The sequence below is a fragment of the Alosa alosa genome, chromosome 4 (genome assembly GCF_017589495.1).
Source record: "Alosa alosa isolate M-15738 ecotype Scorff River chromosome 4, AALO_Geno_1.1, whole genome shotgun sequence".
NCBI lineage: Eukaryota > Metazoa > Chordata > Actinopteri > Clupeiformes > Clupeidae > Alosa > Alosa alosa.
The window spans coordinates 28,237,929-28,252,395 of NC_063192.1; the positions used below are offsets into that span (position 1 = coordinate 28,237,929).

Consider the following 14,467-nt stretch of genomic DNA (forward strand, 5'->3'; position numbering starts at 1 on the left):
TATCAAGCCTTGGCTACATCATGACAACATCCCAAAACATTAAAACCGCACAGCCAATTCTGGGCCACATCCTAGAAGCATCCGGACCACATCACAGTGTCAGTTTGCCTGCAGTGTTTCCTCTGTGCTAGCGGCGGCAGGCTGCCTTGGGAGGGGGAAACCAGCGGTGATTCATTCCCGGCAGCAGCAGCAGCCCTCGTCAGCGCCGCCCGGGTTGCGCTGCTTCAGCAGCTCCACCCTGGTATGACACATGCGACAGCGCAGCAGGTTGTCACCACGGATACGCATGCACGTCTCACGCCGGGCCAGCAGCAGGCAAAAGCGACGGAGATGAGAAGCGCTCGGGGAAAAGACGGACGTGCCGGCCGCACAGACAGGCCCGCCACTGAATTAAAAAATGATAGGAGGAGGGAGTGGGCAGACGTGACCTCATCTCACACACACACACGCACACATCTCTTTCTCACACACACATCACACACACATCTCTCTCTCTCTCCCTCTCTCTCTCTCTCTCACACACACACACACACACACACACCCAGACACACACACACACACCGCACACACACACACACACACACACACACACACACACACACACACACACACACACACACACACACACACACAGGACTGTGGTCTCAGACATCTGTGGTCTCAGACATCCACCTGCTACTTAAACCCACAGTAATCCTGTTTGTTAACCGACACCAAACACGCAGGAGTGCAGGTTCCCCAAAACCACCAGCCCAACACCACATACATCTGCAACCGAAACATGGTTCAAAAAGCATACAGATGCATGGACATTCAGAGGGAGAACATGTGTTTTAAATAAGCACCAACATCACTGAAATTATACCCTGGCCCGCCATGCCCATGTGGTAGCGAAGGATTCAGAAGCAAAAGCAATAGGCACACAGCTGTATAAAAGTAAATATAACTGAAAATGGCGATCATTAAAAAATTATCAGAACCCTGTTTATGTTTGAAACCTAGCCACTGACATGTATAGACAGCAATGTCAACATACATTAGTGGACACAGGGCCTGTAAAACAATGCATAGTTTTGAAATAATAAGCCTTCATTTCCTGGGTTCTTTGTCAATTCTACGGTTGTAAAGTTTCTATGAGGACCATAATTGGAAGAGTGGTGGCGTTAGGATTTTTGTTTTGCATCCTGTGCTTATGAGGTTTATGCTTGCATGTGTTTGTGTTTATGTATCTGTGTGTGTGTGTGTGTGTGTGTGTGTGTGTGTGTGTGTGTGTGTGTGTGTGTGTGTGTGTGTGTGTGTGTGTGTGTGTGTGTGTGTGTGTCTGTGTGTGTGTGTGCCTGTGTGTGATATTTATTTGCTGTAGCAGCTTTGGACCGCTCCTCTAAAGAAGGAGAAAGACGGCCGGCAAGAATTTCCAGAGCACCAAGGGTGACTTACACAAGAGACAACACAAATCCTTCACATCTGCTTAGAATAACACAGCCAGTGTACTTTTCCAGTCTCAGGAGAGGAATGAAGCAAAGAGAAGGACACTGTCAATAGCAGAGCGCCTGTGTTTGTCCCATGACATGACCAACCAGCTCTAAATCCTTCAAGGTAACAAACCAGGTCAGTCCACAACCACTGTATCAATCTCCCTTTTCATTTTTGAAAATAGCACATCTACCCTTCCAATTTCTTCTTTCAAAGTGTCTTTGTTTTCAAGACACCCGCTCACCCCAATCCATCCCCTACCCCCTCACCCCTCCAACCCCCTCACCCCTCACCCTCCCACCCCTCCTACCCCTCACCCCTCCCCCTCACCCCTCACCCTCCTACCCCTCACACTACCCCCCTCACCCTCCCACACCCTCCTCCTCCACCCCCTCACCCTCCCACCCCTCATGACCCCCTCACCCTCCTACCCCCTCACCCCCTCACCCCCCTACCCCCTCACACTCCCCCCTCACCCTCCTACACCCTCACCCCCTCACCCTCCTACCCCCTCACACTACCCCCTCACCCTCCTACCCCCTCACCCCCTCACCCTCCTGCCCCCTCACCCCCTCACACTCCTTCCCCCTCACCCTCCCCGTTTGCTCTGTAGCCACCATTCTCTGTATTCCTGTGAAACGTTCTTCATGTTGCCGTGTCCCAAGAACAACACTAAAGCAGTGCTCCAGGCTCCCGCAGAAAGTCCACAGGAGCAAGTGTGAGCGACACAAACACACACACACACACACACACACACACACACACACAAACAAACACACACGGAAAGTACACAGGAGCGAGTGTGAGCAACACAAACAAACACACACACACACACACACACACACACACACACACACACACACACTCGCTCACACACACACACACACACACACACTCACACACTCTCACACACACACACACACACACAAACAAACACACACACACACACACACACACACACTCGCTCACACACACACACACACACACAAACACACACACACACACATGGAAAGTACACAGGAGCGAGTGTTTCAGCAGGCTCCATCAAAGCCCATCGCTCTTGCCATGCACTCTGGGTAAATTAGGCACAACGGTATAAGGTGCTGTCATCCCAAACCAACCGCGCTTGCTGACCATTCGTCCCTACCGGTATTACACTGTTGAATAAACTAGGATTACACTGTAGGAATAAGCTTGAACCTCTGTGTGTGATCATACTGCACTTTACTACTATATTAAAATGATACGGATGATACTGTACTTCAACTAAAAGTCTCCTCTACAATGGAGAGATGTCTGGGGTTGTGTATTGTTTTGGTTTGAGTGTGATGCAAATTGGTTGTTGGTGTTATGTGTCATTGTCACCTTGTTGTTGTCTGTCTGTCTGACCTGCTGTGTGGCACAGGATGAATTCCCAGATATAGATATAGATATAGATATAGATATAGATATAGATATAGATATTAGATTTAGAGAGATTGGATTAGATATAGAGATTAGATTTATTTAGATATATTTAAATATAAATAAAGAGATAACATAAAACATGCAGAGTGAACACACACACACACACACACACACACACACACATGTGCAAACACACACACACACACATGTACACACACACACACACACACACACACACACACACACATGTACACACACACACACACATGTATACACACATGTATACACACACACACACACACACACACACACACACACACACACACACACACACACACACACACACACACCACCTCAGTGCCGGATATCACGATTATCGTGGTTGGGTCTACACAGAAGTTTATTTATTTTCCCTTTGTTCATGCATTCATGCATTCTTCTTTTCATATTCATGTTCCTTCTTTCTTTCATCTCTTCTTTCATTTCCCTCTATCTTTCTTCATCCCCATGCTTTGTTGTTTCGGTCACTGAGGACGTACAGTATGAGGACAGTCTGGCAAGTATACATAAAAACACAGAGACCTAAAGTGTGCTCTCTCTCTCACACACACACAAACATACACAAATGAACATAAACACACACACGCATACACACACACACACACACACACACATACACACACACACACACACACACATACACACACACACACACACACACACACACACACACACACACACATACACACACACACATACACACACACACACACACACACACACACACACACATACACACACACACACACACACACACACACACACACACAGTAGTGGCACTTACTCAGGTCAGAGCACTGCACCACCCGCAGTTGGCAATGGCAGCCAAAAGGGCAGGCGAGGGGGATCTCAGCAGAGCCTGGCTCAGCCGCGGAGCCCTCCTCTTCATCCCTCATCATCATCATCATCCCACCCCCGTCGCCATCCATTCCAAAGTCCCAGAAGCCTCTCTGCTCGAAAGGCAGGGCCCGAGAGGGCAGTGACAGGCCGGCCACACACAGCAGCAGGGCCAGAGAGCAGCGGGACAACATGATGGGGACCGTGTTGTTTACACTCACACAGACCTGAAGAGGAGAGAGAGAGTGGGAGGATGAAAGAGTGACATTGTATAAACCCTTTCAACAATAAAAACAAAAACAATGCTTGAACGTTCTATTTGGTTCCCAATCTACTTCCTCTGCATTAAGATACATGGAATGTTAAAACGGAAGCCTTGTGGGGCCAACTATGATGCTGATAATGAAACTCTCTTGAAAGGGTCTATAAAATAACATCGACAGTAGTGCAAAATAAAGGAGAGAAGGATTTTTTTTTCAGATCTTACAAACAAAAACTTTGCAACATCTATGCAAACAAAATCTAATTTATCTAGTTTGTAGCGAGGCAAGATTACAAAGAATTAGAACAAAATTATACTGAAGAAGATGCGTATTGGAATCTTGGAAACTATTCCAATTCCAGACAAGTGGCAGGGCATTATAGTGGTTAGAATGGCCTTCAAGTCTTTGAAGATACGGAGCTTTAATGTTGTTGTACGTGAATTCTGCACAATGGCAATCTAAGATAAACATTTTATTTATATTTTCACAATTCCTTTGTGTGGCCTGGGGAAATGGGATCAACAGCTGAGATTTTGTATATACTGTACAACGAATGAGTCACACACTCTAAGCACTGGCTAACGAATCAATGTGGCCTTTAAGTAAAGGGAGTTAATGTTTCACACCTTTGGTGCATTACACCACCAAACGAAAACATCAGGGAAAGAATCCACAGAAAAAGACAGGAAAAGACCAATTGGCTACCAGTGACCTTAGTGAACACAGGTGCAGAGTGGGTCTAATGAAATTAAAACGACATGACATACATAATGAACTCAACCCATTACAGAGGGAGTTCACCCACATGCCCGGGATACAGAGTAGCGCAAGAGGAGAGAAGGGAGAGAGAGAGAGAGAGACGGAGAGAGGGAGAGAGGAAAGGAGGAAAAAGGAATGAAAGGAAAAGACAGCTGGAGGGATGGAGTCAGAGAAAAGAGAGAAAAGGAGGGGGGTGAGTAAGGCAAGGGAGAAAGAGAGAGGGAGTGTGAGGGAAGATAGAGAGGAAAAGCAAGTGTGTCAATGTTTGGTACACTAGCGATCCGACAGCAGATTTAGTGGAAAAAGTCTGACTGGGCTCAGTGTAACAGTTGGGCCATTCATGGTACAGGAAAGAGGAAGGTGGCTACATTACCGCAGGGTGGACTTTACCGGTGCATAAGTGTGTGTGTGTGTGTGTGTGTGTGTGTGTGTGTGCAGGTAAATGGTAAATGCTGATCCAGCTGAGCGAGATGAGGTCATGTGTGTAGGGAGGCACAGGGTGAGGAGGGGGCCCGGGGCCATGAATAAACCATAACCCTGACCCCAAACCTGAACCCTCCGCTCTACAACTGGTGCTTTGAATTTCTGACCCCCGCACTCTCTGAGCCTATTCCAGACTATGACCTTTGACCCTAAACAGCATGACCAGAATTCTGGATTTGTCCATGTACTAGTGGATGGTCTGACCACCACCTCATTTACTTTCACCTATAATAAGAAGGTGTTTGTAGTTGAAACCACCATAACAAGTGGATCGCTTAGCCAACAGCATTGTGTCTGATATGGGAAATGTCTGGTTCTCCAATCTCAAGCAAGGAAACTAAAGGAGGCGCGGACATCACATTTCACCAGACCTAAGTGTTCCATTTCCTCACAGGAGATCCCTGAGGTCAGCAGAGGTCAGTTGAAGGACAGGCTGTGTCCTTGTGCTGTGTCACGACATGGCCGTACGTCTCCATTGTGTTTTGTCCCTTCATTAGCATACATTGGGACAGCTGGACATCAGCCAAGGACTGGAATCTCAGGAGGGACTTTGCTCAGCGGCATAAGCTCAAAGCAGGGCCACGGGCATAGATAGATGGACAGACAGACAGACAGACAGACAGACAGACAGACTGACAGACTTCCATCACCATGCCATCACTGTCTGGGATGGTACCCTAGGTAAAACCGCCTTTCAAAATTAATTACTCCAAGTATCTAGAATCATCCATGTAGTATGGGGAATCTTTGGAATTCTCCCATGCATGAGGAAATTTAAGGAGGTGAGAACACTACATTTCACCAGATATAAGAGTTCACTTCCTCAGAGGAGACCCTAGTGATCATCAGAGTATCTTGAGAGGAAAGGCTATGCAGTCCTTATGCAGTGTCTTTTTGTGTTCTGTATCCCTGTGTGTGTGTGTGTGTGTGTGTGTGTGTGAGTGTCCACATAGGTGGTGGTTACACAGTAGGTGGGCTCTACGCATTGGTGGTGGTAATGAGGTTCCCCCTTCACTGTAAAGTGCTATCGGTGCCTTGAAAAGCGCTAGAAAAATCCAATGTGTTCATGTTATTTTCTGGAGATGGTTTTTACTGTAAACCATTTCACTGTCAAGTCTCTCAAGTTCAATCACCCTGCTCATCCTTCAGGAAGAGGAACTTCAGTTGCCATGTTGACAGAGCCGGGACCATCTGGCACGCAAATTCTTCTCAAGGTCTTCTCAGTGTACGGATGGACACTCCTCCTCAGCCTCATCGCCTCACTGTCACTGATAATAGTGCGATCAACCGCCACGAAAAGCCATTATGACTTTGCATTGTATAATCAAAAGCTTAAAACTAGAGAGGCCTGGTGTATTGCATTGAATATACCACAATAGTCCATAACCACAAACTTCAAATAACCTTAACTACTTGACCATTTTCGTGTCTAGTAAGTCATCCTTTGTGCTTTTTCTCTCTGCAGTTAATCTGTCTGAGTGTCTCTGTTTGTGCTTTGTAGTGTATGGGAACAGTCAGCACCAGAGACTCCTCAACATTTATCTTCTCCACGGACGCCAGTCTCCTCTTGTCCAGTGAGGAGGGCCCACGGTCGCATGGAAGAAATACCCCAACTGATGATGTGAATGTCAGCAGCTTGGTTTTAGAGCAGCAATATCACTGTCCAAACACAGCGCTCCACAAGGACTCCACATAAACCCCCACTTATGAAGGACGGGATGTTTTCTTTCTCCGCGGCCGCTTCTAAATCCTGCCTCCCCCTCATGTCTCAGACACATCGCCACAGTCCAGCACACCCCCTACACACACATGTATACACACACACACACACACACACACATGTATACACAATCACACACACACACACACACACACACACACACACACACACACACACACACACACACACACACACAAACACACACATCAGACACATAGACACACACTGGGGCTCACATACCAGATAATGGGAGGATAACTCCATGGGGCACTTCCAAATGTCCAAATGTCCATATCTTTGCATTTCAGACATGATTAAGGCATACATATATCTGAGCAATGCAGCCAACAGTCTCAGGGCATACGGATATGTGGTGTGTTGTTGTGAATCTCAGTCAAAATGAAACGCCAGTTTGTCAACTGTGTGAAAAAAGAGTTAGAACCAAAGCCCTGAGGTGCCTGCGGCTGCTGCTGATGGTGTCTGACAGAGCTGTTTGTTACGGGAAGCCGAGAATGCGACATTTACGACAGCTTCTTAAGCACGGCCATAATTTAAACGGCAAACTTACACGCTGAAAAGGATAAGAGCTCATCACGCTGCTGACCTGGAATGAAAGACAGAGTGAAAGAAAGCATCTCTACAAGTCTGCCAGAGGAATGCAAGGAGAGGATGAGGCAGAATTACCCAGAAACCTTTGCATTTTGCACCCATGCAAGGTTTACTGTTATTTATGCCCATATTGTTTGTTCCATAGTCTGTTGAAGTAAATAATTTATATATTTGGCCTTTTTTTTAAGTAAGATTGCAGTTCTAAACAGGCGTTTAAGGCGTCTTTAATTATCTGCCTCTATACATTATTGTGATTGACACAGTGTTTATTGGTCTCCAGTGTTAGATGGTTAGATGAGCAGAAGGAATGGGCAGTAGAAAGACCAACAGAGTGGGGAGCAAGGGGAAGGATCTCATTTGAGGCTGTGATTGATAAAAGGAACATCTGGCGTTCAAAATGAAAGGATGTAAATGGAGGAGACCACAGTGCAGCTGATCCTGTTATAGGGAGAGGAAACAAAACCACACACACACAGACAGAGAGAGAGAGAGAGAGAGAGAGAGAGAGAGAGAGAGAGAGAGAGAGAGAGAGAGAGAGAGAGAGAGAGAGAGAGAGAGAGAGAGAGAGAGAGAGAGAGAGAGAGAGAGAGAGAGAGAGAGAGAGAGAGCTTTGGAGAGAAAGAAAGTCAGAGAGAGAGAGAGAGCAGACACGAGTGTGTCTTGGGCTGGTGACACACAGCAGACACAGTGTGTCTTGGGCTGGTGCTTTGGGTGTGTGAGAGTAAGAGTGAGTGTAAGTGTGTGTGTGTGTGTGTGTGTGTGTGTGTGTGGTGTGTGTGTCTTGTGGCGTTACAGGTGAGGCAAGCGCGCATGAGGCGTGTGTGTGTGTGTGTGTGTATGTTGACAGGTCAAAAAACCTAAACATTATGGCCTTTCCTGTAGAGAGTTAACGTCTCAGCCCGCAGCGGGGCCAGAGTTAGACACAACAGCAGCTTCTCCTCATAATTACAGTGGTCACCACTTCTCTCCCCGCTATAGGGGCGGCTATTTCCATCGCACAATTCGTCTGCTGCCCCTGTGTTTGTCTAAGAGGCGCGGCAAAGTATGCCCAAGTCATGAGAGAGTGTGTGTGTGTGTGTGTGTGTGTGTGTGTGTGTGTGTGTGTGTGTGTGTGTGTGTGTGAGAAAGAGAGAGACAGGGAGGGACAGAGGAACTGCGATGTGTGTGTGAGAGAGAGAGAGAGAGAGAGAGAGAAAGGGAGAAAGGGAGTTGAGAGGAGAGAGTGAGTGAAGGAGATAGAGATACAAAAGAACAAATGGACAAGAGCACAAAAGCTTAGGATGGCAAGTGTGATGGATAGAGACAGAGAATAAGAGACAGATAGACAGAGGGAGAGAGGGATGCAAGTGTGCAAATGGAGGGTGGAAAAAGCGAGTGATGAAAAAGGAGGGGTGCGGAGGGCGAGGGCCACTGGGGAGGCTCGGGGGTAAGACGGGAGGCAGATTAAAGAGACTGATGGGGGAAATAACAGAGCAGCGTCTGGACGCCACGGCAACAGCAGCTCCCATCTCTGAGAGAGACTACTGTCGACTGTACACAGGATGTGTGTGTGTGTGTGTGTGTGTGTGTGGGGTATGTGTGTGAAGTACAAAGAGAGAGAGATGGAGAGAGAGAGAGAAAGAGAGAGAGAGAAATGGAGACTGAGAGTTGACTGAGACTGAGAGGCTAAAAGTGCACAACACATAAAAAGAGCCATGAGTACTCTATCAAGTAAAAAACCATCCCACGATCTCAGCGACCCCTCGGGAGTCCTCTGCCCTCTTCTCTAATACCAAGACGAGATCTTAAGCAAACATTAAATCCACAACATGAAGGCAGAATTAACACTTGCCATGTGGGTTCCTAACATCCCTTTGACTTGTTCCTCTTGTAGACTGAGCACAGATCTGTCTTCACCATTATTGGATCAGGAACACGGGCACTCGGAACTCGACTACCAGGGAGCACTGTGCGTTTTACAGGGTGTGAAGAATCCCAATTAAGCTTTTAATAGTTTTTTTTTTATGTGTTTGACTGTGATGCTGGCCTGGGACCACGCAGTCGCACAGTCTGCAGATGAGCACACATCTAAAAAAAAAAAAGGGGAGGCAGAGAAACTTATTTCACTGTAGAAGTTCTTTGTGATGTACTGCAATGCTCTGGGCTGAGTTGCTACTGTACTTCTTCTCAGGAAATTTCGGGGGCATGTTTTCCATGATTGCCATAATAAAAGAAATCAAATCCAGTGGGAATTCCCCTGACCAATTTCAGGTGTGTCTGTCTCTGTGCAATAAGTCTGTCTACAGGCACGCTCGCTCGCTGTTTTAACCTGAAAAAGCTTCAGCCACAGAAAAAAAAGCAGCCAGACAACTTTCCGTGCATACCTTGCTTGCAGTGGATGTGACTGAGAGAGATGATGGGAATAGGAAAATGATGGGGGAACTGGTGGAGAACATTACAAACGCTGTAATATCAGAGACAGACAGCTGCGTAGACCTGACCTCAACCTGTGCCTACCCACTGGTGTTTGAATTTCCCACAACCTGACATCCAAACACGCTTGACCTTTTCAAAGAGTTTTTTTTTTCCCTTGTCAGTTTTCTGAACTTATGTAGTCATGGCAACTTTAACAGTTCGTTACCGCGCACATAAAGTCTGTTGTCAACAAACAGCCTTTTCATTAAAGATTGGTTTAAAAGCTGTTGGTTAGGCTTACTGGGTGAGCATGAGGAGTTAGGGTTAGATTTGTAAGCTGACACGCTGTGGAATGTTTTTGAACATCAACCAAAATGGCAACCACACTCTTTAACTGCAACACCAAATCCCCCAAACCCTGAGCAGACTAAGATCTAACCTCTGCTACCCTCACATCTAACAGGGAAAATCCTACAATTGAAACATCTGTTCAAATTTTACACACATGGTAACATTAATTATACATTCAGTGACGTTCTTCAACTTACTGGATTGAATTGTGTATACGTGAACATGTCTGGGAATTTATACTTCTTCTCCTGCCAAAACTACTTAAAAATTAAGAGCAAAGCCAAACTCATGTCAAAGTTTAGAACAACATGCAGCAGTAAATATTGGACAAGGACTGATTGCTGACAGAGTGACAAACCAGACAAATCCAGTGATGTATAAGACGTTCCTCGTCCTTTTTGTGGATGTGGGGAAACAATTGATCGTTCATAAAGAGCCATGATGGTTTGTGTGCCAACCTTGAAGCATTTTCCTGTCAGTGCTAAACTCATCGAAGCCAAAGGCAACGGCAGGAGTAGTCACAGCTCTGTCTAGCAGTCGCTGCCATGTCCTGAGGTGACCCTGATTCACCTGGTTCAGACTGGCAGGGACAGACAGCTGTGACATAAGAGGCCACAGTAAGGAGGAATAAATTAGATAGACCCTTTAATAACTGGATTCAATAGGAAGCCTGTCTCTGAAAATATTATTATTAGCCTTAGGGAGAAGAGGGAGTTCCTTGAAATCATTGGTGGTCTGCCCCTCACCCTGAGTGCTGTGTGTATGTGTGTGTGTGTGTGTGTGTGTGTGTGTGTGTGTGTGTGTGTGTGTGTGTGTGTGTGTGTGTGTGTGTGTGTGTGTGTACTCATTGCTCTTTCTTTCACTCCTGTCTCTTCCTGTTCTGGTCCTTCCCATTGCCTGACTAACCATTGGGCGGTTCCAGGATCCATGCGCTTGGCTGGAATTAACTGCACGCTCGACTGTAATTTGGTGACTTGTGTCCCTAAAAAAAGGAACTGCCTGGCAAAGTGTCTGACGCCGCTCTCACTTGGATGTGGGGGCTGGCACCGAACCCGGCCCAGCCTTAATCAGCAGAGGCACGAGTGTAACATCCAGACCGGCCAGCCGAGAGCAGAGAGGAAAGGGGGAGTCTATCAGGATAGGGCTTTCTTCCTGTGCCACTGACTCTTGCGACTCAAGCCTTGCTCCAGTAGGAGGTTTAGACTATTTCTGATTAGTCACTTTCTGAACAATACCCACCAATAAATTCCGGGATTTACATGTTTATATGCTGAAATAACTGAATTGATTACCAGAGGGCTGATTGAAGAGGTCATAGACATGTGAGGATATAGAATGGCAGTGGGGGTAAACTGAGAGCAGTAGAAGTTTCTGAAGTCTGCTAACTTTCTTCCAGTAACGTATCTGAGACGTGGGAACAGTCGCGTCACAGGAGTGTTGTGAGTGTGTGTGAGTGTGTGTGTGTGTGTGTGTGTGTGAGAGAGAGTCTCTGTGTGTGTGTGTGTGTGTGTCTGTGTGTGTGTGTCTGTGTGTGTGTGTGTGTGTGTGTGTGTGTAAGTGTGTAAGCTCTCTCTCTCTCTCTCTCTCTCTCTGTGTGTGTGTGTGTGTGTGTGTGTGTGTGTAAGTCTCTCTCTCTCTCTCTCTCTGTGTGTGTGTGTGTGTGTGTGTGTGTGTGTAAGTCTCTCTCTCTCTCTCTCTCTGTGTGTGTGTGTGTGTGTGTGTGTGTGTGTATTTTAGAATAAAGACACAGGTCATGCATGCACAACCTAAAGAAAAAACACACTCCAAAGAACTGCAAAAATCAGCATCCCAAAGTCCAGAGCAAATATTTTAATTTTCTACCATTTCATCTGCATCTTTCTCTACCCTGCTTTATTATTGAAATCACTCTGTCCTTTTTTCACATTTGGAAACCACACCTTATGACGGTCTTTCTCACTAGTTGAAATGCCAAAGGGCAGCCACGCTCAAACCACAATCTGGCTCTCTCTCTCTCTCTCTCTCTCCAGCTTCATCCCAAACCCAGAGAGGGTATTGTCTCTTCTCCAACTCAACCTCACCCAAACTCCTTCATCATTATTTCCAGATCCATCCATTTCTATGCACACTCATTATTCCCCCCTTCCAGACTGCTATTTATTCTCTTGCTGTCCACTGAGTTTCAGATATAGGCAAGCCTTATGAAAACCTCTGTGACTCAAGAGAAAATGTCAAGCTCAAGTGTCCTGAGTTTCTCTTCTGTGGCTGAATAATTGACATCACACCAGGACATTAGCATACTTACCAAAGACTGGATATAAGTATCACAAAAATGTTTTAAAGGGATGAAGAGTTTAAATGTAGCCTACTGTGAACCTGTGAAAATGGCAGGGAAGTATTGGAAAAGACAAGGCCAATTTCAGAACATTTCTCTGATATTTAGATGCCGTGTAATAAACTACGATTCACCAGTGAAATATAAGGAAATTATATTAGGGGCTCATTCTGCCCCTCGACAACCCCCTCCCCCCAGACAATTGCATATTGTTTTGTACTCTTATAATGTTACTGTTACTGCACCTCTCTGTACATGTTGTTCATACATTGTTCATACTACATACTGTATCCATATCTATTCTGCTTGTATAAGGCTACTGCTAATACATTGCACATATTTATATTACTGTAAGCCATACTACTATTTTAACTGTATACTACTGTCTACACTACATGTCTTATACTGTTTATACTGCACCGCCTGTCTATACTGTGTATATCACATTGCACTTTTCTGCTTTTACACTTCTGGTTAGACGCAAACTGCATTTCGTTGTCTCTGTAGGCTACTTGTACTCAAATGTGAAAAGGGATATGCATAACAATTTCAAAATATTCATTGACTTGGCACAGCTGTACAGACATTAGTATATTCACCTAATGCCAATCGAGGGTTGGCATTAAGACTTGCTAGCTAGCTCGAAGCAGAAAAATCAGGCCAAAAGGTTGTTAGAGAGTATGTGAAGATGAAAGACGCGTTGAGACTACCCATACAACCTCAAAGATGAGATAAAGGTATGCACATATAGTGTTTTAACAAGATTACAGTACTTGACTGTAATTAAATCGTTATTCTCTAGTTTGCTGCTTGCCAAAAAGTACGAACTCCTGAATTACTGTCAATAGGACAGACATCAATTATAGACTGAAAGGTAGGCATAGGTGCTGAGAATCTGCATCATGAATCTGTACATCTATGCGCCAGAGCGCCATCTATAGGATTGTCTTCACAGAGCCAGGCGCTCCTGCACAGCCCTGGACAGTGTTTTTTTAACCAGGAGACAGAGCAACAGGTTGACACAGTATGCTGCACCCGCGAAAAGCTAAGATGAAGTCCCCACAAGATGTTAAAGTTGGTCTCTGGGCTAAAGCAGAATGCGTTGTTTTAGCCCTGGAGATAATTTGATCAAGGTTGGTAACGGTTCCCCATGCACATTTAGACATCACATAAGAAGAATGCCTGAAATTAACGCAAGAGCGTTTGTATAATTAGTAGCCTATATGTAGCCTATCCGTTTGTTTGCACTTGTGGTGACAAAGGTATGATGGAATAGCAACAGAAATGCAGCCCAGAGTAAGCAAGATGTTTCATATATAAATCTGAGTAATAAACGTACCTTTCTGTAAAATTCCGCAATTCCAAAATCTTGTCGAGTTTCGATCTGTTATAGAACGGAGACTGGTCACTGGTAAATTATGTTATTATTGGGGGGATCTTAGGCTATGCACTAGTTCCACCATGCCTTGATAGCCTACCACAGGAACATCCAGCCTGCCTCTGCCAGCACTAAAGAGTTCTACACTGGCTCCTACACTAAGGAAATAACTGAGGAGCGGGGTGTGTGTGTGTGTAGGAGGGGGGGGTGGACGACATCATGCCCAAAAAGTTAACCTCCCTCCTGCTTGAGAGGAGGCGAAAGAGCGTAGCGCCCCTAAACCCCTGAAACTTGGTCAAATGAAATTATACTCATTAAAGTGTAGGTTATTAATCGTTAGAATTATAATCAATAAAAAAAATAATATCGAATTAAACGTGAGTCGCTCCTCCATCCAAAGGTGTAGCCATTATTTCTGC

At 45.6% G+C, this 14,467-nt stretch overlaps 1 protein-coding gene across 1 annotated transcript in view; it reads right to left on the reverse strand.

The window, feature by feature from the left end:
* Positions 1–14,194, reverse strand: part of bgnb (biglycan b) — a 20,430-nt gene extending 6,236 nt beyond the window's left edge. The window contains exons 1-2 of the mRNA XM_048241173.1: positions 14,010–14,194; positions 3,725–4,004 (exon numbers count right to left, since the gene is read on the reverse strand). Coding sequence (XP_048097130.1) covers positions 3,725–3,971 — 247 coding nt within the window. The 5' untranslated portion in view covers positions 3,972–4,004; positions 14,010–14,194. The remainder of the gene's footprint in view (positions 1–3,724; positions 4,005–14,009) is intronic.
* Between the last annotated feature and the right edge of the window lie 273 nt (positions 14,195–14,467).